General features: G+C 43.1%; 1 protein-coding gene across 8 annotated transcripts in view; it reads right to left on the bottom strand.

The window, feature by feature from the left end:
* Positions 1 to 616: 616 nt before the first annotated feature.
* Positions 617 to 25,506, bottom strand: part of mus101 (mutagen-sensitive 101) — a 103,976-nt gene continuing 79,086 nt past the window's right edge. For 2 of the 8 annotated variants that reach the window (XR_011391656.1, XM_070082228.1), the window contains one exon: positions 16,661 to 17,560. Coding sequence is in view for 4 of the 8 variants with exons in the window: in XM_070082228.1 (XP_069938329.1) it covers positions 17,530 to 17,560 (31 nt within the window). In the remaining 4 variants the exon portion in view is untranslated. Of the gene's footprint in view, positions 3,019 to 16,660; positions 17,561 to 23,860; positions 25,152 to 25,506 lie in introns of those variants that run through there. The other 6 variants (XM_070082222.1, XM_070082223.1, XR_011391657.1 and 3 more) reach the window with 5 other exon arrangements.

Here is a 25,506-nt window from a genome sequence, read left to right as displayed (position 1 = left end):
ATTGGAGATAGAAGGAGGAGGGTGAGTAAAGATTGGGACAGTAATGGACTGTACCAAAGTAGAGGGGGAGGGAAGAGTGTAAGGGACTGGAGATGAAGTGTGGGGGGGACAGAAGAGGCAGAAACCTGGGAGGTGGCAGAAGAGGGAGAAACTTGGGAGGGGACGGGGGTGGAAGGCATAGTACGAGGAGGAGGGTGAATCTCCACACTTGTAATAGAGCCAGAGAGAGGGGAAGAACTAGGTACAGAGTCTGGAAAGGTAAAGTGTGGAGGTGGAAGAAGGGAAGGAAGGGGCAAAGAAGATTTGAGCAATGTGGATTTTTTGGACTTCTGAGTAGAGGGGCGATTGGTATTAGGTGTCGTACGAGGTCTTGTCGATACTGGGGCTTGTGAGGAAGGACGCGAAGATGTGAGAACAGACTGAGTTGTAGTCGGGACGTCAGAGCCAAGGACAGCAAAAGGATTAGATGCCGTAGTGGCTATGGGAGGGGTAACAACAGAGGAGGCTGCAGAAGATGGGACCCCAGAAGTGGGGGGATGTTTGGAAACACGGGGTAGTCTCCCTTGGAGGCGGAGATGAGTAACTGACATAGCATAAGGGAGACCTTCTGCCTCTTTGAGGCAACGGATTTCACGTTCATTTAAGTAGACCTGGCAACGGCGGGAGTACGAAGGGTGAGCTTCATTACAATTAAGGCAAGATGGAGGTTGACTGCAAGATGTATTAGAATGGTCGTCGGCACCACAGACTGGGCATTCGTCCATAGATCTGCAATATTTTGCTGGGTGACCAAAACGCCAGCAATTTCTACATTGTTGCGGTGTAGGTATCACCTTTCGAACTTGTAACCGATGTCCCGCGACATATACAGAGGACGGGAGTTCTCAGCTGTCAAAAGTTAAACGAGCCACATTGCAAGGGTAACGTCTCCGCCCCCGGGCAGGAAGGACATAAGTGTCTACTTTGAGGATTGGGAGATCCTGGAGTTCCAGCTGTTCAAAAATGTCATTGCCACATGACTGGAAATTCTGTTGGACTATGGTATGGGGCAGAATGACAGTACCACTACAAGAATTGAGAGAAAGATGTTTTTCAATAGTGATAGGAGTAGTATCGATATTCGAAAGGAGAGAAAGATCATGAGCTTGGGTAGCATTCTGGACAGTGACGATGCGCATACCACTCTTGAGAGCGTGAAATGAAATATCTCTGCCAACATGACGCAGGAGTGCTTTGCCAATACTATGGTCAGAAAGGTAGGCAGAAGAAGTTGGTCTTAAAGTAAAGAATTTTGTCCATTGTGTGGTCCGAAACCGAGCGTGGAGAGGGAGTGCTTGAAGTGTCGGTCTTTTCCGAGTAGAATGGGAAGGTAATGAAGGAGCATCATCAGGAGATTGACGTTGGCGTTTAGGAGTAGGACCGGAGTTTGTCCGGCGTGAAATGGGCGGGCGATTCGAAAATTGCCGTACCGTAGAGGGAGAAGCCGGAAGCATAGTCAAAGGAGAGCGGAGTTCAGACAAATCGAAGGAGTCAGTCGAAGCCCCGGTACCTGAAGCGGGTGAGGAAACAGCACCAGCAAGAGGTACAGGGGCATCAGGAGTGTCCGAAGAGTGGTCTAAATACAAGGCAGGGTCAGAATGGGGTGCGGTATCAAGAAGGGGCCCGGGGGTAGTGGTTTCATGGACTAGGGCTGCCATGGTTAGGTTACTCCTTTGCTTTTTGTTTTTAAGAAAAAAAAGAAAGAAAAGAAAATAAAAATAAAAAAAAGAATAAAAAAAGGGGGGAGCGGGGAGGAATAGTTCCCAGGAGGAATGAAAGGGCCGGAAATCTCCCTCCGCGCCCAAGAGGACCTCAACACCGCTAGTAGCGCAGATGCAGCATGGAACCCGTGCCATACCCTACCCTTTATGCTAGTAAACCAGCAATCCGGGATAGCAACCTCACATCTGCCGAGCTACCTCGGTGGACAAAAGAGAGGGCGGCCGGATATCCGCCACAAAGCATACCTCCTTCGGCCACCACCCCCGGAATCCGAAAGGTGGCTTCCAGAGATACACCCGTCGCCCAAAAGACACCCAAAGCTACTCCGGGATACCGGAGAGGGATCGGGACATCCCCAGGCAATCCAGATTCCACGGCAAACTTCGCCACCGCCAAGAACCTCAACGGAATGGGATGGACCCCGGTGTCCTTTCCCCTACCTAGGAACTAGCGCGCCTGTGGGAGAAATCCCAAAGGCCAAAAAGAGGAAGGGCAAAAGGGAGGGGTGAGGAGGAGGAGGAGGAGGAATGGAAAAAGGGGAGGATGGGATAGGGGAGGGGAGAATGGGGGGTAATTAGGTTCGGTCTGAGGAAGAAGACCGACAGGGCTAATTCCTCAGACCAAGAGCCTCTTCACCACGCCAATGGTTGTACTGGAGTGTGCATAAATTCTGTAATGGATTTCTGTTCTATTTTACCCCACAGTACATTATACAACTGATGGTAAGGCATCAGCTGCTCTAGACGCCGTTTCAGGGTCCTCTTCAATGAAAAAAAAAGTAACTTTAAATAAGTCAGTAAATCAGTTGTCAGGTCAATCAAGTCAGTCAGTCAGTTATTCATCACACGAACTCATACATTTACCTCATTCTTTTTAATTGCAGTGACGCTTCATTACAGCCACAGGCTATCTCTTGTCTAATATCTATTTTCTTCATTAACTCTAAGATTTAAATGCTTAACCCTTTTCTTGCCACTTTCAGCAACACTAGTATGCCTACTGGGTACCATGACTGCTTGGCAGATACAACTTATGGTAATTAAAAGAATTTTTTTTATTATTTTTATTAACACATCAGCCGATTCCCACCAAGGCAGGGTGGTCCGAAAAAGAAAAACTTTCATCATCATTCACTCCATCACTGTCTTGCCAGAGGGGTACTTTACACTACAGTTATAAAACTGAACACGTATTCACGAAGGCTGGGATGGTGATGTCGGGGGTGGCAGGGGATGGCGAGAGATCTCCCCTGCTGACCTGCAACAAGACAGCAGCTTGAGCTGGGGAAATTTTTTCCGCGTCTGCAAATGAAACCGTGTCAAGTTAATTGTGTGAAGTGTTGTAAAAATTGTGCCGCAATTTTTCAATAGTGCAATACCCAAAACGCTGCAAATAAATCCATGTAATATAATGGTCTACTGTACCTTTAAAATCAGCTCAAAGCAGCAGAAATGTTCAATTTTTGCTGATGTTCAAAAGTAAACAAATGATGTCACAGTCCAATATGTGTGTCTGGCTGGTCTAATGCACTGTCACGAATGGATTGACATTATTTATACAATTATTACAATGCAGTAGTCTGCATACCAGTAAACCTTCTATTTTTTTTGTGTGAATAAAAATTCAAAATGGAAAGCAAGCATAATATAAGAGGGGCCTGGAGACATGACTAATGAACAGAGAAAATGTTATTTTAGTGCCAGGAATGTCTGCATTGTTTATTCTGGACCCTATTTTGAAATTGGCCAAATTACCAATTTCTGACCACTTTATTGAATAAATTAGACACATGTGCAACTCTTGGGTATCTTTATTGAGGAAACGTTTCGCCACACAGTGGCTTCATCAGTCCATATAAAGGAGAATCTCGAAGAACAAGAGGAGAATGAGGTAATCAGTCCCTCAACCTTGAGTCGATGTGGTCAGTACATCAATCTTGAATAGAATACGGCATACGTGCGGAGAAGGAGCTTATAAACCGTAGGTATGAGAGGTGCAGCAGTCATAGGTGGTGTCACATTTGTTCAATGTGGAAGTAGGTCGTGCCCAAGAATTAGGCAAGCGAAGAATTCCTATGTATTAAGATCCCAAGAAGTTGCAGTGTCTGACAGGTTTGTAGATGAATGGTTCAGAGAACCGACATGTTGATAAATTAGACACATGTGCAACTCTTGGGTATCTTTATTGAGGAAACGTTTCGCCACACAGTGGCTTCATCAGTCCATACAAAGGAGAATCTCGAAGAGCAGGAGGAGAATGAGGTAATCAGTCCCTCAACCTTGAGGGACACCACCTATGACTGCTGCACCTCTCATACCTACGGTTTATAAGCTCCTCCGCACATATGCCGTATTCTATTCAAGATTGATGGACTGACCACATCGACTCAATGTTGAGGGACTGATTACCTCATTCTCCTCCTGTTCTTCGAGATTCTCCTTTGTATGGACTGATGAAGCCACTGTGTGGCAAAACGTTTCCTCAATAAAGATACCCAAGAGTTGCACATGTGTCTAATTTGTCAACATGTCGGTTCTCTGAACCATTCATCTACAAACCTGTCAGACACTGCAACTTCTTGGTATCTTAATACATGGGAATTCTTCGCTTGCCTAATTCTTGGGCACGACCTACTTCCACATTGAACAAATGTGACACCACCTATGACTGCTGCACCTCTCATACCTACGGTTTATTAGCTCCTTCTCCGCACGTATGCCGTATTCTATTCAAGATTGATGGACTAACCACATCGACTCAAGGTTGAGGGACTGATTACCTCATTCTCCTCCTGTTCTTCGAGATTCTCCTTTGTATGGACTGATGAAGCCACTGTGTGGCGAAACGTTTCCTCAATAAAGATACCCAAGAGTTGCACATGTGTCTAATTTATCAACATGTCGGTTCTCTGAACCATTCATCTACAAACTTTATTGAATAGCTGAAATAGGTAAATGGATGGGTTCTTGTACTCAATCGACAGAATGAAAGGAATACTAGCGAAATAGTTACGAGTTTGACAGACGAACACTGGAATGGGCCAAAAATAGGGTGTAAAGTGGGCAAAATCGCCAATGCATATTATTATTATTATAATCAAAAAGAAGCGCTAAGCCACAAGGGCTATACAGCGCTGCAGGGTAGGGAAGGAAGCAAGGGAATTGGATGGCAGAAGGGAGGGGGGATGATCAGCAGGTTACAGAAAACAGCGGGGCAGGGGATAGTACGGGGGTAGAGGGTAGCAAGAGATACAAGTAGAAAGGGCTGAAAGTATCAGAATTTGTGAAGTAAGTCAGTCGTTGTCAAAAAGTCAATGAGAGAGTCCGGATGAAAGGTGGGTCCATCAGCGAGAAGGGAAGGTAAAGAGAGAGCAGCGGGGCGAAGACGACGACAGAGGTAAATTCTGCGTGCTCGTTGATAAAGTGGGCAGTCCAACAGAATGTGGCTGACTGATAATGGAGCTTGGCAATTCTCACAGAGAGGAGCAAGACGCCTCTCCATGAGATATCCATGAGTAAGACGAGTATGGCCAATGCGAAGACGGGAGAGAGTAGTCTCCCAACCTCGACACTGGTGATAAGAAGACGGCCAGTAACCTATACTCGGTTTAATAGACTGAAGTTTGTTGCCGAGCATAGTAGACCAACGTTGTTGCCAACGGGTGTGAAGGTGGGAAGATATTACAGCAAAATAGTCCGTACATGGAATACCTCTATAAGAAACTGGTAGGTCATGTACTGCTGACCGCGCAGCAGTGTCTGCCTGTTCATTGCCCTGTACGTCAACATGACCAGGGACCCAACAAAAAACAATATCTTTATGCTTAGTAAAGATGCGGCGTAGCCAAAGTTGGATACGGAGGACTAAGGGGTGAGGTGTATCAAATTTTTGTATAGCCTGTAAAGCACTAAGGGAGTCTGAGACAACCACAAATGATGACACAGGCATAGATGCAATACGGATAAGTGCTGTAAGGATGGCATATAATTCAGCAGTAAAAATACTAGCTGAAGATAGTAAATGCCCTTGTACGACGCTGTCCGGAAACACTGCTGCGAATCCTACGCCGTCAGAAGACTTAGAGCCATCTGTGTACACAGCAATGGCATGAGAATGAGAGTGAAAGTGGTCAAGAAAAAGAGAGCGGGAAGCGACCGTAGACAGTTGGGCTTTCGAGCAAGGGAGGGAGAAAGAACAGACTCGAACAGCTGGAACTTCCCAGGGGGGTAGGGAAAAGTGAGATGCTACATGTACATAGAAAGGTGGTAGTTGAAGAGAAGACAAGAGCGAATGAAGGCGAAGAGAGAAGGGACGGAGTAAGCAGGGGCGGCGAACAAATAAAGAATGTCTACTAATATCAGTGACCATTCTATAAATGGAAGGATTGCGGAGATCATGAGAGCGTACATAGTAGCGCAGGCAATGGGCATCACGGCGATCGGATAAGGATGGAACGTTCGCTTCTGCATAGAGGCTTTCGACAGGGGAAGAGCGAAAAGCACCAAGGCATAAACGTAATCCTTGGTGATGAATGGGGTTAAGGCTAGAGAGAGTAGCAGGAGATGCCGCTGAATAGATCTGGTCACCATAATCAAGTTTCGATAAAATAAGGGTGGAATGTAGGTGAAGGAGGGTTCGACGATCAGCTCCCCACGAAAGATGAGCAAGGGTTTTAAGAAGGTTCAGCCGGCTGTGACAAGTTGCCTTCAGAGAGGTAATGTGAGGTTTCCAGGATAACCTACGATCAAAGAGGAGGCCCAGAAACTTGACTGTATCACGTTCAGGGATACGTGAGCCATAGAGGTACAAAGGATGATCAGAGATGACAGAGCGTCTAGTGAAAGTGATTTGGTGGGTTTTAGTGCTGGAAAATTTAAACCCATGTGTGGTGGCCCAATTGGAAACACGGTCGACTGCATGCTGGAGAGAAACTGTAATAAGGTGACAGTCAGCGCCTGCACAGGCAATAGCGAAGTCATCAACATAGAGTGATGACCAAATATTTGATGGAAGACTAGAGGCCAAATCATTAATAGCAAGGAGAAAAAGTGTTGTGCTCAGAACACATCCCTGGGGGACACCTTCAGCTTGGACAAAGTCCGGGGAGAGCACATTATTAACCCGAACACGGAAATGCCTGTCAGTTAAAAAGTTCTTAAGGAAGGATGGTAGATTGCCTCGAAGGCCTAAGGAGTGGACTTGGGCTAAAATATTATACCTCCAAGTTGTGTCATATGCCTTCTCAAGGTCAAAAAATATGGCAATAACTGAGTGGTTATTCGCAAAGGCATTACGAACATACGTATCCAAGCGCAGTAAGGGGTCTATGGTAGAACGTCCCTTACGAAAGCCATATTGACGAGTGGAGAGACTGTTGTGTGTCTCTAAATACCACACTAAACGTCTATTTACTAGACGTTCCATTACTTTGCAAACTGTACTGGTAAGAGCAATGGGACGATAGTGGGAGGTTTCATGTCCCGTAGTGCCTGGTTTGCGGAAAGGGAGAACAATGGCGGATTTCCACAGCTGTGGAAGAACTCCTTGTGACCAAATAAGATTGTAAAGGCGTAATAGGACTGCAAGGGCTGACTGATGTAAATGTTGTAGCATACGAATATGAATGTCGTCGGGCCCAGCTGCCGATGATCGACAAGCTGAGAGTGTTGCCTCCAGTTCTTGAAGTGTAAAAGGCACATTATACTGTTCTTCTCTGAGAGAAGAAAAGTCCAAGGGTGCTAACTCTCTGGCAGACTTTGAGGAAAGAAATGAGGGGCATAGATGGAGTCCCTGAGAAATACGGACCAGATGATTGCCAATTTCATTGGCAACATCTAGTGGGTTTGCTATATCAACACCGGCAACTCGCAGAACAGGAGCCGGGTCAGGAGAATATTTACCACTCAGTTTTCGTACTTTTTTCCAGACTGCACTCATAGAGGAAGCAGAGGTGATGGTGGAGACATAATCTCGCCAGCAAGTGCGTTTAGCGTCACGGATGACACGGCGAGCGATCGCACGCTTCTGTTTAAAATCAAGGAGTCGCTCTGTGGTTCTATTGTACTGGTACCTGCCCCATGCAGCGCGTTTCAAACGTACTGCACGAGCACAAGCAGGAGACCACCAAGGCACGCATTTCTGAGAATGCCTGCCCGAAGTTTGGGGTATAGAATGAGAAGCTGCGGTGAAAACGGAGGACGAGAAGAGGTGTAAAAGCTCATCGATGGAGGACGAAGAAGGAACCTCTTTAAAAACAGTCAGGTGTGAGTAAAGGTTCCAATTTGCCCGATTAAATTGCCAGCGTGGGGTGCGAAGAGGTGGCGAATATGAAGGGGAAGAAAGAATGATTGGGAAATGATCACTGTCATGTAAGTCCGGGAGAACAGACCAAGTAAAGTCTAATGCGGCGGAGGAAGAGCAAACTGAGAGATCGATGCAAGAGAGAGTATGAGTCCGAGGATCAAAATGGGTGTGAGTACCTGTATTTAAAACATGGAGGGGGTGGGTGGCAAGAAAAGCCTCTAACTGAATTCCACGGGAATCACAGTGAGACCCTCCCCAGAGGAAATGGTGGGCATTAAAATCACCAAGTAACAGAATCGGTGGCGGTAATGACGAAACAAGGAAGGCAAAATCCGGAATAGATAATGCCCGAGAAGGAGAGAGATATAAAGAACAGAGCGTATACCACCTATGTAAGTGGATACGGGCTGCTGTGTAATGCAGCGAAGTATGAATAAATAGTTGATGGTACGGAATATCAGTGCGGAGAAGAAGGGCACTTTCATTAAAGGTCCCATCAGGAAAAGGATCTGAAGAATACAACAAATTATAGCCTGAGATGTGAGAAATAACAGCAGAGTGTAATTTTGGTTCCTGTAAGCAAACACCAACAGGGGCAAACTGGGAGAGTAACATCTGAAGCTCACCCCGATTACCCCTGAGGCCGCGTATATTCCACTGTAAAAAGGCCATGATTGGCAATGATAAAGATACTTGAAATCCGCAGGTAAGGGTTCCTACGGACTAGAAGGGTTAGAAAAGTCCACATGCGGAGGCAGTGGAAAATGTTCAAGCAGCGAAGGAACGGTGCGCTGTGAAGAAAGGAGTTGCGCAGATGGAGCAGAGGAGAGAGAAAGAGCGGAAGGTGGATCAGTGTCCATTGATGGTTTGGTCTCTGCAATATATTCAGAGATTGCTTCAAGTGTTTCAGAATTCAGAGATGTCGTATGGGAGACAATATTGGGAATGGTAGGGGGAGGATGAGTAAAGATTGGAACTGTATTGGACTGTACCAAGGTAGAGGGGGGCGAAAGGGTGGAGGGAACTGGAGAAGCGTGGCAGGGGACAGAAGAGACAGGAACCTGGGAGGTGGCAGAAGAGGAAGAAACTTGGGAGGGAACAGGGGAGGAAGGTACATTACGAGGAGGAGGGTGAACCTCTGCACTTGTAACCGAGCCAGTGAGAGGGGAAGAACTAGGGACAGAGACAGGGAGGGTAAAATGAGGAGGTGGAAGATGGGTAGGAGGTGTTACCGGACCTTTTTTTGACTTTTGAGAAGTAGAGGGACGATTGGGAAGAGGTGTCGTACGAGGTCTCGTCGATACTGAGGCTTGTAAGAGAGAACTCGAAGAAGCGAGATTAGACTGAGGCGTTGAAGTAGGGACGTCTGAGCCGAGGACAGCAAAAGGATTAGATACAGGAGTGATTATGGGAGAGGTAACCACAGAGGTGGGTGTAGAAGATGGGATACCAGAAGTGGGGGGACGTTTTGAAACACGGGAATAAGAAACACGTGGGAGTCTCCCTTGGAGGCGGAGATGAGAAACTGCCATGGCATAAGGGAGACCTTCTGTCTCTTTGAGGTAACGGATTTCCCGCTCGTTTAAATAGACCTGACAACGGCGAGAGTACGAAGGGTGAGCCTCATGACAGTTAAGGCAAGAGGGAGATCGATTGCAAGACGTATTAGAATGGTCATCGGCACCACAGACTGGGCATTCGGCGATAGATCTGCAATATTTCGCTGGATGGCCAAATCGCCAGCAATTTCTACACTGTTGTGGTGTAGGGATCACCTTTCGAACTTGTAACCGATGTCCTGCTATATAAACGGAGGATGGGAGTTCTCGGCTGTCAAAAGTTAAACGAGCCACATTGCTAGGGTATCGTCTCCGCCCACGGGCAGGAAGAACGTAAGTGTCTACCTTGAGGATTGGGAGATCTTGGAGTTCCAGCTGTTCGAGAATGTCGGTGCCACATGTCTGGAAATTTTGTTGAACTATGGTATGGGGCAGAATAACGGTACCACTACAAGAATTGAGGGAATGATGTTTTTCAAGGGTGACAGGAACAGTATCTATATGGGAAAGACGAGAGAGCTCACGAGCCTGGGTAGCATTCTGTACGGTAATGATGCGCGTACCGCTCTTAAGAGCATGAAAAGAAATATCTTTACCAACATGGCGTAGGAGTGCCTTGCCAATACTATGGTCAGAAAGATAGGCAGTAGAGGAAGTTGGTCGTAAAGTGAAGAATTTAGTCCACTGTTCAGTCTGAAACTGAGCGTGGAAAGGTAGTGAAGGACGTGTCAATCGTTTCTGAGAAGAACGAGAAGGTGAAGGTGGAGAAGTATCATCAGCAGGTAATTGTCGTTGACGTTTAGGCGTGGGACCAGAGTTGGTCCGACGTGGAACGGGTCGGCGATTTGAAAATTGCCGCACCGTAGAGGAAGAGGCCGGAAGCATAGTCAGAGGAGAGCGAAGGTCTGATAAATCGAAGGAGTCAGTCGAGGCCTCAGTACCTGAAGCGGGTGAGGAAACAGCACCGGCAATAGGTACAGAGGCATGAGGAATGTCTGAAGAGTGGTCCAAAGACGAGGCGGGGTCAGAACGGGGTGCGGTATCAAGAAGGGGCCCGGGGGTACTAGGTTCATGGACTAGGGCTGCCATGGTTAGGTTACTTCTTTCTTTTTGTTTTTAAGAAAAAAAAAGAAAGAAGAAAAGAAAATAAAAACAAAAAAAAGAAAAAAAAAGGGGGGACCGGGGAGGGATAGTTCCTAGGAGGAATGAAAGGGCCAGAAATCTCCCTCCGCGCCCAAGAGGACTCGACACCGCTAGTAGCGCAGATGCAGCATGGAACCCGTGCCATACCCTACCCTTCATGCCAGTAAACCAGCAATCTGGGATAGCAACCTCACATCTGCCGAGCTACCTCGGTGGACAAAAGAGAGGGCGGCCGGATATCCGCCACAAAGCATACCTCCTTCAGCCACCACCCCCGGAATCCGAAAGGTGGCTTCCAGAGATACACCCGTCGCCCAAAAGACACCCAAAGCTACTCCGGGATACCGGAGAGGGATCGGGACATCCCTAGGCAATCCAGATTCCACGGCAAACTACGCCACCGCCAAGAAACCTCAACGGAATGGGATGGACCCCGGTGTCCTTTCCCCTACCTAGGAACTAGCGCGCCTGTGGGAGAAATCACGAAGGCTAAAAAGAGGAAGGGCAAAAGGGAGGGGTGAGGAGGAGGAGGAGGAATGGAAAAAGGGGAGGATGGGGAGGATGGGATAGGGGAGGGGAGAATGGGGGGTAATTAGGTTCGGTCTGAGGAAGAAGACCGACAGGGCTAATTCCTCAGACCAAGAGCCTCTTCACCACGCCAAGGAGCCCCCCTTGAAGAGGTCGCCAATGCATAAATATTGCCGTTAAGAGTATTCTAACCTAACCACTGTAATCTGGCACCCTACAGATCCTGATGATGCCGGATTAGTGATAGTCAACCTGTACTATTATATTCAAGGCGAAACACTAAATCTGTGGTCCAATAGGCTATATATATATCATACTACATTTGCAGATTAATTGAACCTGCCCTTCCCTTCATTGAATCAAACCTGAATGCCTCTCAGGCACTGTATGATTCACAAGCTTAGCACTTTACCTCACCTCACCTCCCCTCCCCTCCCCTCCCCCATGAATATTACAATAATGATAAAACACTGCCTCGGTGGGAAAGGGCTGACTTGTTAAAAAACAAAAATGTAAAATGTGCAGGTATCTTTAGTGGAGAGAAATTTCACCTGCACAGCAGGCTTTTTTAGTCTGATACCAGTAATTCCTGAACTAATGATACTGTGTGCAGGTTTAGTGCAAACTGATTCTGCAAATTCTGAACACACTCCAATGCAATAAGATTTTATATAATACTATGCACTTTCAGGACTTTAAAATTGTATACCTGGAGTTTACCAGGAGAGAGTTCCGGGGGTCAACGCCCCCGCGGCCCGGTCTGTGACCAGGCCTCCTGGTGGATCAGAGCCTGATCAACCAGGCTGTTACTGCTGGCTGCACGCAAACCAACGTATGAGCCACAGCCCAGCTGGTCAGGAACCGACTTTAGGTGCTTGTCCAGTGCCAGCTTGAAGACTGCCAGGGGTCTGTTGGTAATCCCCCTTATGTATGCTGGGAGGCAGTTGAACAGTCTCCGGCCCCTGACACTTATTGTATGGTCTCTTAACGTGCTAGTGACACCCCTGCTTTTCATTGGGGGGATGTTGCATCGTCTGCCAAGTCTTTTGCTTTCGTAGCGAGTGATTTTCGTGTGCAAGTTCGGTACTAGTCCCTCTAGGATTTTCCAGGTGTATATAATCATGTCTCTCTCCCGCCTGCATTCCAGGGAATACAGGTTCAGGAACCTCAAGCGCTCCCAGTAATTGAGGTGTTTTATCTCCGTTATGCGCGCCGTGAAGGTTCTCTGTACATTTTCTAGGTCAGCAATTTCACCTGCCTTGAAAGGTGCTGTTAGTGTGCAGCAATATTCCAGCCTAGATAGAACAAGTGACCTGAAGAGTGTCATCATGGGCTTGGCCTCCCTAGTTTTGAAGGTTCTCATTATCCATCCTGTCATTTTTCTAGCAGATGCGATTGATACAATGTTATGGTCCTTGAAGGTGAGATCCTCCGACATGATCACTCCCAGGTCTTTGACGTTGGTTTCGCTCTATTTTGTGGCCAGAATTTGTTTTGTACTCTGATGAAGATTTAATTTCCTCGTGTTTACCATATCTGAGTAATTGAAATTTCTCATCGTTGAATTTCATATTGTTTTCTGCAGCCCACTGAAAGATTCGGTTGATGTCCGCCTGGAGCCTTGCAGTGTCTGCAATGGAAGACACTGTCATGCAGATTCGGGTGTCATCTGCAAAGGAAGACACGGTGCTGTGGCTGACATCCTTGTCAATGTCGGATATGAGGATGAGGAACAAGATGGGAGAGAGTACTGTGCCTTGTGGAACAGAGCTTTTCACCGTAGCTGCCTCAGACTTTACTCTGTTGACGACTACTCTCTGTGTTCTGTTAGTGAGGAAATTATAGATCAATCGACCGTGTTCTGTTAGTGAGGAAATTATAGATCCATCGACCTACTTTTCCTGTTATTCCTTTAGCACGCATTTTGTGCGCTATTACGCCATGGTCACACTTGTCGAAGGCTTTTGCAAAGTCTGCATATATTACATCTGTATTCTTTTTATCTTCTAGTTCATTTAGGACCTTGTCATAGTGATCCAATAGTTGAGACAGACAGGAGCGACCTGTTCTAAACCCATGTTGCCCTGGGTTGTGTAACTGATGGGTTTCTAGATGGGTGGTGATCTTGCTTCTTAGGACTCTTTCAAAGATTTTTATGATATGGGATGTTAGTGCTATCGGTCTGTAGTTCTTTGCTGTTGCTTTACTGCCCCCTTTGTGGAGTGGGGCTATGTCTGTTGTTTTTAGTAACTGTGGGACGACCCCCGTGTCCATGCTCCCTCTCCATAGGATGGAAAAGGCTCGTGATAGGGGCTTCTTGCAGTTCTTGATGAACACGGAGTTCCACGAGTCTGGTCCTGGGGCAGTGCATGGGCATGTCATTTATCGCCTGTTCGAAGTCATTTGGCGTCAGGATAACATCGAATAGGCTTGTGTTAACCAAATTTTGTGGCTCTCATAAAAAATTAATTTTGATCTTCGACTCTCAGTCTGGTTAGCGGCTTGCTAAAAACTGAGTCATATTGGGATTTGAGTAGCTCACTCATTTCCTTGCTGTCATCTGTGTAGGACCCATCTTGTTTAAGTGGGGGCCCAATACTGGATGTTGTTCTCATTGTTACTGTATAAAAGTTATACTCTTATAATTTTGTAAATAAAATTAGTGAACTGAGATCTCCAGATATAGTACTGTATAGTGAAATTAAAATACTGCCCTAAGTATCATGAAGGAATGAATACTGATCTGCATGGTGGTTTTCCAATACCTTACTTCTGAGCTAAAATGGCACATAGTTTCTCAAATAAATACCTCATCTCCAATTCAGATAGGCCCCTGTATGTAGCAGCAGACAGGGGCCTATCACAATCAATGGAGAAGTACTACTCATTTGCAGGCATGCGTGAGCGTGTTTGATAGGAGTGAATGGAGACAAATGGTTTTTAATACTTGACGTGCTGTTGGAGTGTGAGCAAAGTAACATTTATGAAGGGGTTCAGGGAAACCGGCAGGCCGGACTTGAGTCCTGGAGATGGGAAGTACAGTGCCTGCACTCTGAAGGAGGGGTGTTAATGTTGCAGTTTAAAAACTGTAGTGTAAAGCACCCTTCTGGTAAGACAGTGATGGAGTGAATGATGGTGAAAGTTTTTCTTTATCGGGCCACCCTGCCTTGGTGGGAATCGGCCAGTGTGATAAAAAAAAAATATATATAAAAATTAACAGAGCTAAATCAGTCATTCAGAATTACAGGGCAATAATGTTCAGAAATCAGGAAGATTAGCATCAAGGTAAAAAGGAGGCCATAACACATGGCACAATATAAATCAGTTGCAATTAAGAAGTTAGTGAACCTGCATTAAAGGTGAATGTTTGGGAGGGAAGGGGAGAGGGGCTGAAAAAAAAAGCTTATGCACTCTTGGATAACTTATCAAAAATATGATGAACTACAGGTACACTCCTCTTCTATACTGCCCTCAAGGTACTATCATTCAAGTGGACTTAAGCATAACAACAAATAAGCTTAACATCATGTAAATAGATGAACTCAATAGCTTTCAAAAATGTTCTCTATTTAAACAAATATATTGATGAGGAGCGAAACCTGTGATGGTCATACAGTTCACAGGAAATGAGAGGCAATCAGGTCTGAGCCATGGAAGTGGAGGGTTAAATCCAATTAACTAGATCAAGAGCCATTCACCAGCATGAATGGCAAAGAATACTGTACTCCAATGTGTCTTTTTAACCAAGTTCAGGTTTTAGTAGTACCATCTCTTAATTTAAGAGTTATTTAATTTTTGTTTTACTTTATTCTTAATATTATCTGGAAATATAAACATGATGTGCAACATTATTTTGGATTAAGTATCAAGAGTTGTGAACTGTACATACGCCTGATTTATTCTTTAATAAATAAGATTACAGAACAAGCTGATATATTTCATACATACAACTACACAAGTAGAAAAACTTCACTTGCAGTGTCTTGCATATCTAACTCACTTTCTAAACTGGAACAGATAAGCATAGTCACATGTACAAAAAAATATTAATTTTACATAAGAATTATGAAATTAATTTCATACCTTGTTAGCAACTGAAGTCCGAACAAAAAATCTTTCCCTACAATAAAAGTTACACAGACAATAAATAAAAGATGCAATAACATACTAAATGTGACATATACATTCAATGAGGGTGTTTAAAAAATAAAAAGGTAATAAAAGAAGTTAGTTAATGACTAAAATGTGGTACACTAGTACATTAATTACAAAACTAGGACTATACATAGAAATTCAGAGTTACAACAGTGATAAATTTAGGTAAGCCAAGTGTTACTCAATGTTACAAAGATAGACTGTACATGTATTTTTTAAATAAAAGATAAATTACACTAGATGATTAAAATGGGACATAATGAAGGTGTATGGCAATTAATTATGCATACAGTTATAAGATGGAGAGACTTTCTGAAGGAGCACATGATATTAACATGCAAGTGCTTGTACTCTTTAAAGTTGGTTTACAACTACAGGTGTGAAGGCAGATTATGAAAGTTTAGTCATTTCAATAATGAAATTTTAATTAGACTACATGGCTGTATGGATGAAAAAAATCGTAGTTTTTGATAAATAGGATATTAATGATATACTCTGAAGGGTAATGCCACCTTCAAGGAAGAGTGAAGGGATCTATATCCAGGAAATTAGTGGTGCCTCCCCTTCCTTGTATTTAAAATAATAACCTCCCCTTTCACAAGTGTTGTATGGCCCCTATGGGTATAACACTTCCATATTAATGTAAAAATGGAATAATGTAGCGGTACCTCGAGTTTCGAACAGCTCCCAACTCAATTATGTAAGTGTATTTTTGGGAGTCTGAAACGGACTAATCTAATTTACATTATTCCTTATGGGAACATATTCGTTCAGTATTGGCACTCGAACAGCCTTCTGGAATGAATTAAGTTCGCAAGGTACCACTGTACTTAACATGAATTGGTGAAAATACTCCAGAGGTGCATATGAAAGAATGAGATCTAAGATGTAAGAATGCAAGGAAAAGTATTATTTTAAAATCTTCAATAAAAAATGTAGAATGCAAAGGAAAGTAAATAATCTTTTTAGAAAATTATATCTTAAAGGACCTATAGCTGTAAACGTACCATATATGGTATGTAATATAAAAATTTTATGAATCAAACTTCCCATACAGTATAAAATGGCAGTCTGTAAGAGATGGAGATAGTAATTTCTTAGTGTAAGGTCTTGAATTTATGGATTGAATGACAAACATGGAAGATGTGTGTAGTCAAGAGAAATAAAAACAATGAGATAGGGAAAAGTAAGAGGGACTGATTTAAAGATAATTACAATGGCAGATGTTGGAGGAAATGAAGCATCTGAATAAACATGTAATATATGCAAGTCAGATTAGTCAGGTGGTGCTTTACAGGTACCTATAGGCAGCAATGTTTAGAAATATAAAAGCTACAAATGATGTTGCCAGTTTAACACGTGTAGATGTTAGATATATTGCAAGATGCTGTGTGAAAAATAATTAAATAAAACTAAGAAAAGGGAGGGTATATAATGAACAAATAAGATTTTGTGCACATTGAAAATTTTTGATTTTTTAAATGAAAGTCAACATTATATTCAAATACACACTTGGAAAAAATCATATGATGAGCAGAAATGAATTCTGATAAATGAAGATTACTAAAATGAGCAAAAAAATAGTGGGGGTAATGTATGCATAAAAGTTTATGCTTTTATGTAAGCATTATGTACTTTTTCATAATCTATCTACCTTTAACCATAATCAACAAATGCACCTGTGACCTACCCTTTATCACATCTTTCTTGAATTCTTCAATGTGAATATAAAGTATTTAGTGGATGAGCAACACCCACCGACAGCCTTTTCAATGAAATTTACCCAAAAAAATAAGCAAAGTGTATTTCTTCATAAAATTTTTTAAAAACATCTTAACTTAATTTCTACCACAAGCACACACTTTTATGGATCATAACGACTATAAACTGCGTTCACTGCACAGCATAAGCTTCCTATATTCTTCACTTCACTAAATAAATCTATATGGAACTACTTGATTAATGTAATTAACAATTCTAGTGACTGGCGAGTGTTAATGATGCCTACAAGTGAACTTGGCGTTTACTTGTATCCTGGAGGACGGAATGAGTGGTATGCCAAAAAACATTAATTTGATCCTTAATTATCTTGTGACCAACCACCAGAATATCTGTGGAATATCACATGAAGCATTAATTATCAGATTACATCATTTTAATATACATGTTTTCAAATGTAACCATTACATTAAAAAAGTATGAATTATGCATGTATACACATATACCATACTTCAGACTGAAAAGCACTGGCAAATTATTAGTAATTTTTTAACAACCATACTTCAAACTATGCATTACAATTAACATGTTATCAACAGCTACATGACATATCAAATGAATTCAAAATCTGCAACAAATATGCACACGTTAAATCTCCAAATGAGCTCTTGCATATTCTTTTCAGATTACTGTAATACTGACAGACTTGTATGAATTTACAACAGTTTATTATATTGGACAACTCCATACCTACATAGTGGGCTATTCAAATTATAGATGCTTAGTTATAATTTATTATATCCCAGTTTGAGGCTAAAATTAAAATTGTAATAGGTGTGTACTGTATCTCTGCATAAAAGATTTCCAGGTACTATAAATTTAATCCATGCACAAAATTAGTCAAAAATTTCAGCACATACAGTAAGTTTCTGTAAAATAAACCTCTTTCATTCCTGAAGGCTATGATACATATTGTATAAAACTGAATGTGTGTAAATAATACATATGCTGGAGGTGGTCGAGAGGCCCAGAACCGTTACACTACCTATACAGAAAACAAGACACAGTTTATAAGGCAGGGCTCTGGCACTAGTGAATGGGAGTAAGGAAGCCTTGGCCTGAACATCTGTCCTAATCTGCTAAACTGCCTAAATAATGTTTTTTTTTATAACAGGTAGAGGGTTGTAGGGGTCAAGCCTAACCTTAAATGTTAAGTGACCTGCCTATTTGCCAGCTGATCTTTAGGTGGTTAAACTACCAGCCAGTGTTAAGGATAAAAATTTCTAGGAGAACTGGGGGCCCAATTAACGTTGGCAGTGCCAAAGGGAAGGCAAGGGGTCCTCTCCAGCCCTTCCAAAGCCCCTGCAAATAAATCCAATAATAACTGAGCTTCAAGACAAGTCCCTGAGACTCTTCTTCCAACCAGCCTGCCACCCCCTAAGCCTTGTACAAAAAAATTCTGGAGCTGCCCTTACCCTGAGGGGCCAAGGAGAGCACCGAGGATCACTCAGCAGGAAGTCAGAATGAACCCATGCACTGTAGTTGGGTAATATCATCTAAAGCAGAGGGATCCTAACTCTCCCATGACCCAAGAAGTCATTCTTGTACGACTTACTGTGAACAAGATTCCCTACATTAAAGCACTCTTACAAAAACTACTGTGTGGTAAGCTTCCTGCATCAGCTAGGAGCACATGGAAAAGGGCATCCAGCCATTATTAAGCTGGAAAGTCAAACAAAACTAATGACTATCTGTTAGTAATCCTGGAAAATCAAGATCAAATCACACAAATGCTGGAGGAAGGAATCAAAAAATATAAAATCAAATTAAGCTCTAAACCCAAAAGGCCATACAGCATTGCAGGGTGGACGTGCTAAAGAAGGAATATGTGGAGGTCAAGCAGGAGTGTGCAAGAGTATGGGTTAGTGGAGAGTGCTAAAGATAAAATATGAGTAGCAAAGTTGGTGCAATAAATTAGTTTCCATTAAAAAGTCAGAGACAGATTGTGTGTCAAAGATGGGACTTCGAGCAAGGTCAAGTAAAGTACACATGTTGGAGCAATGAAGTGACAGGAAGTGAATTCTGAATGCTTGCTGATGGACAGAACAATATTCTGAGATGGTGAACTGACAACTTACCTTAGAAATCTTCACAGAACAGTGCCGAGCATTTTCCCACAAGACACCCGTGAGCAAGATGTGCAGCTGATACAAAGGAAGGAGAGTGCGGTTCCGAAATGTGACAACAGTGGTAAGACAGCCAGAAACCCAAACATAGTTTGATAAAAAGCAATCTGTTGCAGAACTTGGACCACTGTTGTAGTCAACAGTTGCGAAGTTGTCGAGAGATTACTGCAAAATAGTCCGAAAAAAGAATATCCCTACACAAAATTGGGAGGTAATGATATGCTGACCAAGTGGAGGAGTCTGCTTGTTTATTAGCTAGAACATCACCTGTTCTAGGTACCCTGCAGAAAAGACTTTTTTAACCACTTCGACCATATCCCACCATGGCAGGGTGACCCGAAAAAGAAGAAACAAAAGTTTTTTCTTCTTTTTACATTTAATTATTTATACAGGAGAAGGGGTTACTAGCCCTTTGCTCCTGGCATTTTAGTCACTCTTACAACATATGGAGGAAGGATTCTTCTCCACTTGCTCATGGAGGATGTCTATTTTTTTTTTTTAATACACGTCGGCCGTTTCCCACCAAGGCAGGGTGACCCAAAAGAAAGAAAAACCCAAAAAGAAAGTAAAATCCAAAAAGAAAGAAAAATACTTTCACCATTCAACACTTTCACCATCAGACACATGTGCAACACTTGGGAATCTTTACTAAGGAAACGTGTGGCAAAACATTTCCTCAATAAAGATTCCCAAGTGTTGCACATGTGTCTAATTTATCAACTTGTTGGGTCTCTCAACCATTTATCTACACTTTCACCATCACTCTTACATAATTACTGTCTTTGCAGAGGCACTCAGATATGACAGTTGAGATGTCCCTCCAAACTGCCAATATCCCAAACCCCTCCTTAAAGTGCAGGCAATGTACTTTCCATTTCCAGGACTCAAGTCCAGCTAACCAGTTTCCCTAAATCCCTTCACAAAATATTACCCTGTTCATACCTCAACAGCTCGTCAGGTCCCAAAAACCATTCATCTCCATTCACTCCTATCATGCTCATGCACAATTGCTTGAAGTCCAAGCCCCATGCCCACAAAACTGTTTTCCTTTATCCCCTCCCTCCAACCTTTTCGACGACAACCCCTACCCCACCTTCCTTCCTCTACAGATTTATATGCCCTCCAAGTCATTCCACTTTGTTCCATTCTCTCTAAATGATCAAACCACCTCAACAACCCCTCTTCAGCCATCTTGACTTTATATTGACTATTATTATTATAATCAAAAAGAAGCGCTAAGCCACAAGGGCTATACAGCGCTGCAGGGTAGGGAAGGAAGCGAGGGTATTGGATGGCAGAAGGGAGGAGGGATGATCAGTAGGTTACAGAAAACAGCGGGGCAGAGGATAGTACGGGGGTAGAGGGTAGCAAGAGATTGAAGTAGAAAGGGCTGAAGGTATCAGAATTTGTGAAGTCAGTCAATTGTTGTCAAAAAGTCAATGAGAGAGTCTGGATGAAAGGTGGGTCCATCAGCGAGAAGGGAAGGTAAAGAGAGAGCAGCGGAGCTAAGACGACGACGGAGGTAAATTCTGCGTGCTCGTTGATAAAGTGGGCAGTCCAACAGAATGTGGCTGACTGATAATGGAACTTGGCAATTCTCACAGAGAGGAGCAGGGCGCCTCTCCATGAGATATCCATGAGTAAGACGAGTATGGCCAATGCGAAGATGGGAGAGAGTAGTCTCCCAACCTCGACACTGGTGATAAGAAGACGGCCAGTAATCTATACTCGGTTTAATAGATTGAAGTTTGTTGCCGAGCATAGTAGACCAACGTTGTTGCCGAGCATAGTAGACCAACGTTGTTGCCAACGGGTGTGAAGGTGGGAAGATATTGCAGCAAAATAGTCCGTAAATGGAATACCTCTACATGAAACTGGTAGGTCATGTACTGCTGACCGCGCAGCAGTGTCTGCCTGTTCATTGCCCTGTACGTCAACATGACCAGGGACCCAACAAAAAACAATATCTTTATGCTTGGTAAAGATGCGGCGTAGCCAAAGTTGGATACGGAGGACTAAAGGGTGAGGTGTATCAAATTTCTGTATAGCCTGTAAAGCACTAAGGGAGTCTGAGACAACCACAAATGATGACACAGGCATAGATGCAATACAGATAAGTGCTGTAAGGATGGCATACAATTCAGCAGTAAAAATACTAGCCGAACATAGTAAATGCCCTTGTACGACGCTGTCCGGAAACACTGCTGCGAATCCTACGCCGTCAGAAGACTTAGAGCCATCTGTGTACACAGCAATGGCATGAGAATGAGAGTGAAAGTGGTCAAGAAAAAGAGAGCAGGAAGCAACCGTAGACAGTTGGGCTTTCGAGCAAGGGAGAGAGAAAGAACAGACTCGAACAGCTGGAACTTCCCAGGGGGGTAGGGAAAAGAGAGATGCTACATGTACATAGAAAGGTGGTAATTGAAGAGAAGACAAGAGCGAATGAAGGCGAAGAGAGAAGGGACGGAGTAAACAGGGGCGGCGAAAAATAAAGAATGTCTACTAATATCAGTGACCATTCTATAAATTTATATTGACTAAAAATGCGGCATAACCAGACATCTACATATGACAATGGGGCGAGGGGGGAATGAAATTTCTGAATAGCCTACAGTGCACTGTAGGAGTCTGAAACAACCATGAATGAAGTAGGCAGTGATGGAATGTTTATGACAACCATAAGAATTATATACAACTTGGTTGTGAAAATATTGACAAAGTCTATTAAATGACTTCAGATAATTCTGTCCAGAACAACTACTGTATACCCAATACCTTCAGAGGATTTAGAACCATTAGTGTACACAGCAACAGCAAGAAAATGAGAATGGAAGTGGTTAAGAAAGAGAGAGCATGAAGCTATAGAAAGTAATTGAGCTTTCACACATAGAAGTGGGGAAAAGCAGACAAATTGATGAAGCTTCTCAAGGGGGAGGAAGGGATGGAGAGAACAGATAGATGCTGGATGGACATAAAGAGGAATTGTAAAGTAAAAGGACACAAGTGCAACTAATGCGACATTTTATTGCAGCAGTGTTTCGCTCTCTAGGAGCTTTATCAACCCGTTACAAACAATACATGGACACAGAGGGTATATATAGGCTTAAAGTGAGGTGTAATACTAGTGGTGGTAGCAGTAGTAGTAGTAATACAAGATGGTGGAATAATCAACTTGCACATGAATAAAAGGTTATTAAAGCTATTACTTGGGTAGCATAAAAATAGGACAAAAATACAGGGACACTGGGCATTGTGCCAATCATCCAAAGGTGGGACATTTGTTTCTGTATAAAAGTTCTCAAATGAGGAGGAACAAAAAGAACCTAGACACAAACATAACCCTTGATAAATGGGATTAAGTTAAGAAACAGTAGTGGGAGAGACTGTAGAATACAGCTAGTTGCCTCAGTCCAGTTTAGATAAGATTAGGACAGAATGATGAAGTGTTTCTCTATCAGCCCCCAAGAAAGATGGGCATGGGTTTAAAGGAGGTTCAGGAAACTACAGCATAGAGGTATAAGGCAGTATTAGGGACAACAGGTTGTCTCATCAAAGTAATCTGATGTGTTTTAGTAACAAAATTTAAACCCATGAGGGGTGACCCAGTGGTAATGGTCAACAGCATTCTGGAGAGAGGCTGCTACTAGGCGAGAGCCGGCACCTGCACAAGCAATAGCAAAATAGACATAAAATGACAACTTAATATTGGATGGAAGAGCAAAGGCAAGGTCAACAACAGCAAGCAGAAAACAGGTGGGACTAAGAACACTATGCTAAGGGATGCATTATGCCTGGACAAAGGGTAAACATTAACCCAGACACAGAAGTGGCTCTCCGACAAGAAATTCTTAAGGAAAAGTAGCAGAATGTTTCGAAGGACTAAGGAATGAGTCTGGGCCAAGAAGTACTGCTAGGTGGTGTCATGCTTTTTCAAGATCAAAAATCTCTTCAATAAACATGTGGATTGGCCCCTACAAAAACCAAATTGCCATGGAGAGATAATTAGAAATTTCCAAGTACCACACCAAATGTTTTTACCAGGCATTCTAACATTCTGCAAAATGCACTAGTAATAGCACTGGGTTTATAGTGAGGAATGTCATGGCCCAAAGTACCTGGCTTATGAAAAAGTAGGAAAGGGTCTGGCCATAACATGGTTCGACTCCTTCGTACCTTTTGATGGCCTAGTCAGTTAGATTGTTGGCAATGGCTGCACACATTCCAACACATACCAGTCAGGTTTTATCATTTTATTTTTTATTAAAAAAAAAAAAAAAAATGGACTATTAGGACTTGAATTTTGGAGGCGAGAAACAGTGCCTGTATACTGCAGAATGAGTGGTGATGTTGCAGTTTGGTGGATCATTAGAACTGTGATGGCAATGTACTTCTGAAAAAATAAAATCTTGGAAATAAATGACGATGAATGAGTTTCTTTCGTACTGTTACCCTGCCTTGGAGGAAAACAGGTTAAGTGTTAAAAAAAATACTTCATACATAAACTGATTGTACACGTCCTCGATCCACAAGGAAAGATGGTTTTAATACGTTATTTAAATTTAGTTTTTTTTTTTTTGCTTGTACAAAAATGCTTGACAATAACTTTTTCTGTATTTTTATTTTTCCAATAGGTGAAGGTTTGGACACCACTTTAATCTGAAGTGGCATGACAAACAACTAGCTACCCAGGTGGCACAACTAACTCACAAGAGATAGATTAATGGGTAATGAACTTAATGAAAAACTGAAGAATTTGTTCTTCTTGAAATACAAATATTCTACATACAAAAAGGTTGACTTACAACATTTATAGTAGATTTGCTCTAAATTAAATGCTAAGCTTTCTTTTAACATGTTCCAAGGATTTATTGTCTTCTGGCTAAGATAGGCAAGCTCTACTAAGAGCCCTGACATTATAGTGGCCAGTTGTGCATATATTTACACAATAAAAACATTCACCAACCGTACTTACCCAAAATATTATTGCTGTAACTAAATAAAATGATATATAGGGTAGAGAATCAAATTTATGGTTAGTGTCACTATATAAATCTCCAATCTATTAAAATTACAAAAGCACATAATATACCCCACCAAGCAGGGAGAGAACGAGGTTGCGAGGTTCTGACCAGAGCTTTGGTAAGATGGGAGGGATTATTATTATAATCAAAAAGAAGCGCTAAGCCACAAGATGGGAGGGAGGAAGAAGGATGGGTGAGGATGGAATGTAGGAAAGGTTGGGGAGGGAGGAGGGGTAGGTGGGGTTATAAAAGGGTAGTGGCCTATCCACTTTGGTGTATTTTGAATACACGTGTGTGCATACCGAGTAATTTATAGAGGGGTTGGTTTTATGAGTGGGGTATTCCTCCTGCCCATCAATTGCACACTGCTATATTGTTGTTATACCAGTACGTCATTGAATTGGAAGGATGCATACTGCATGCAATTTTTTTTTTTTTCCGCAAGAGGTTGGTCAGAAGGCCGCAGCTGCTGGCGGAAGTTGCAGGTCATTTGATGGAGGTTGGTTGCTCACCTGGGGTTGGCTGGCTAAGCAGTGACTGAGGTGGTGTCCTGCTGGAGGGTAGTTGTAGGTGCAACATGATTAGTTGTGAGGTGTTGGTTGACAGAAGTGGGTCACCCGAAGATGGGGAGCGTTAGTCCGTGTTACTGGACATAGAATGGTTCCTGTGGTATCCATTCTTCTTCTGCGGGGAGGTCACTTAATATTTTCGGTTGAGGGAAGTTCTCCTTGTGGATGAAGCGTCGAACTCTTTGTTGGAGGGTCATTCTTTGGGATCTGTGAGGAGGGGTGGTAATGGTATAGTCGGTCATGTTCACTGGGTGGGGGTGGTTCTCTCTGTCAGGCACATAGAGTTCCTGCACGTCATATAGTTGTCTCTTTGTGAGTTTGTCTAACCGGACATTGACTGTGGGGATTCTCTGTTGTATGTGTAGGTCCTGAGTCTGGTGCCAGTGATGAAGTGGACAGCTTTGTTTTGGACTCTTTAGAGTTTTAGCATGTTGGTTTTGGTTGTGAGCAACATGGGTACACAGGGGTATTCCAGCAGAGGTCTGATCATCATCTTGTACAAGTGTAGTTTGATGTGGGGAGGAGCTGCTTTGAATCGGTAAAGTTGGCCAAGGCGGGCTTT

Source organism: Cherax quadricarinatus, chromosome 7 (assembly GCF_038502225.1).
Source record: "Cherax quadricarinatus isolate ZL_2023a chromosome 7, ASM3850222v1, whole genome shotgun sequence".
Lineage (NCBI taxonomy): Eukaryota > Metazoa > Arthropoda > Malacostraca > Decapoda > Parastacidae > Cherax > Cherax quadricarinatus.
This window is presented reverse-complemented; position numbering and strand designations above follow the sequence as displayed.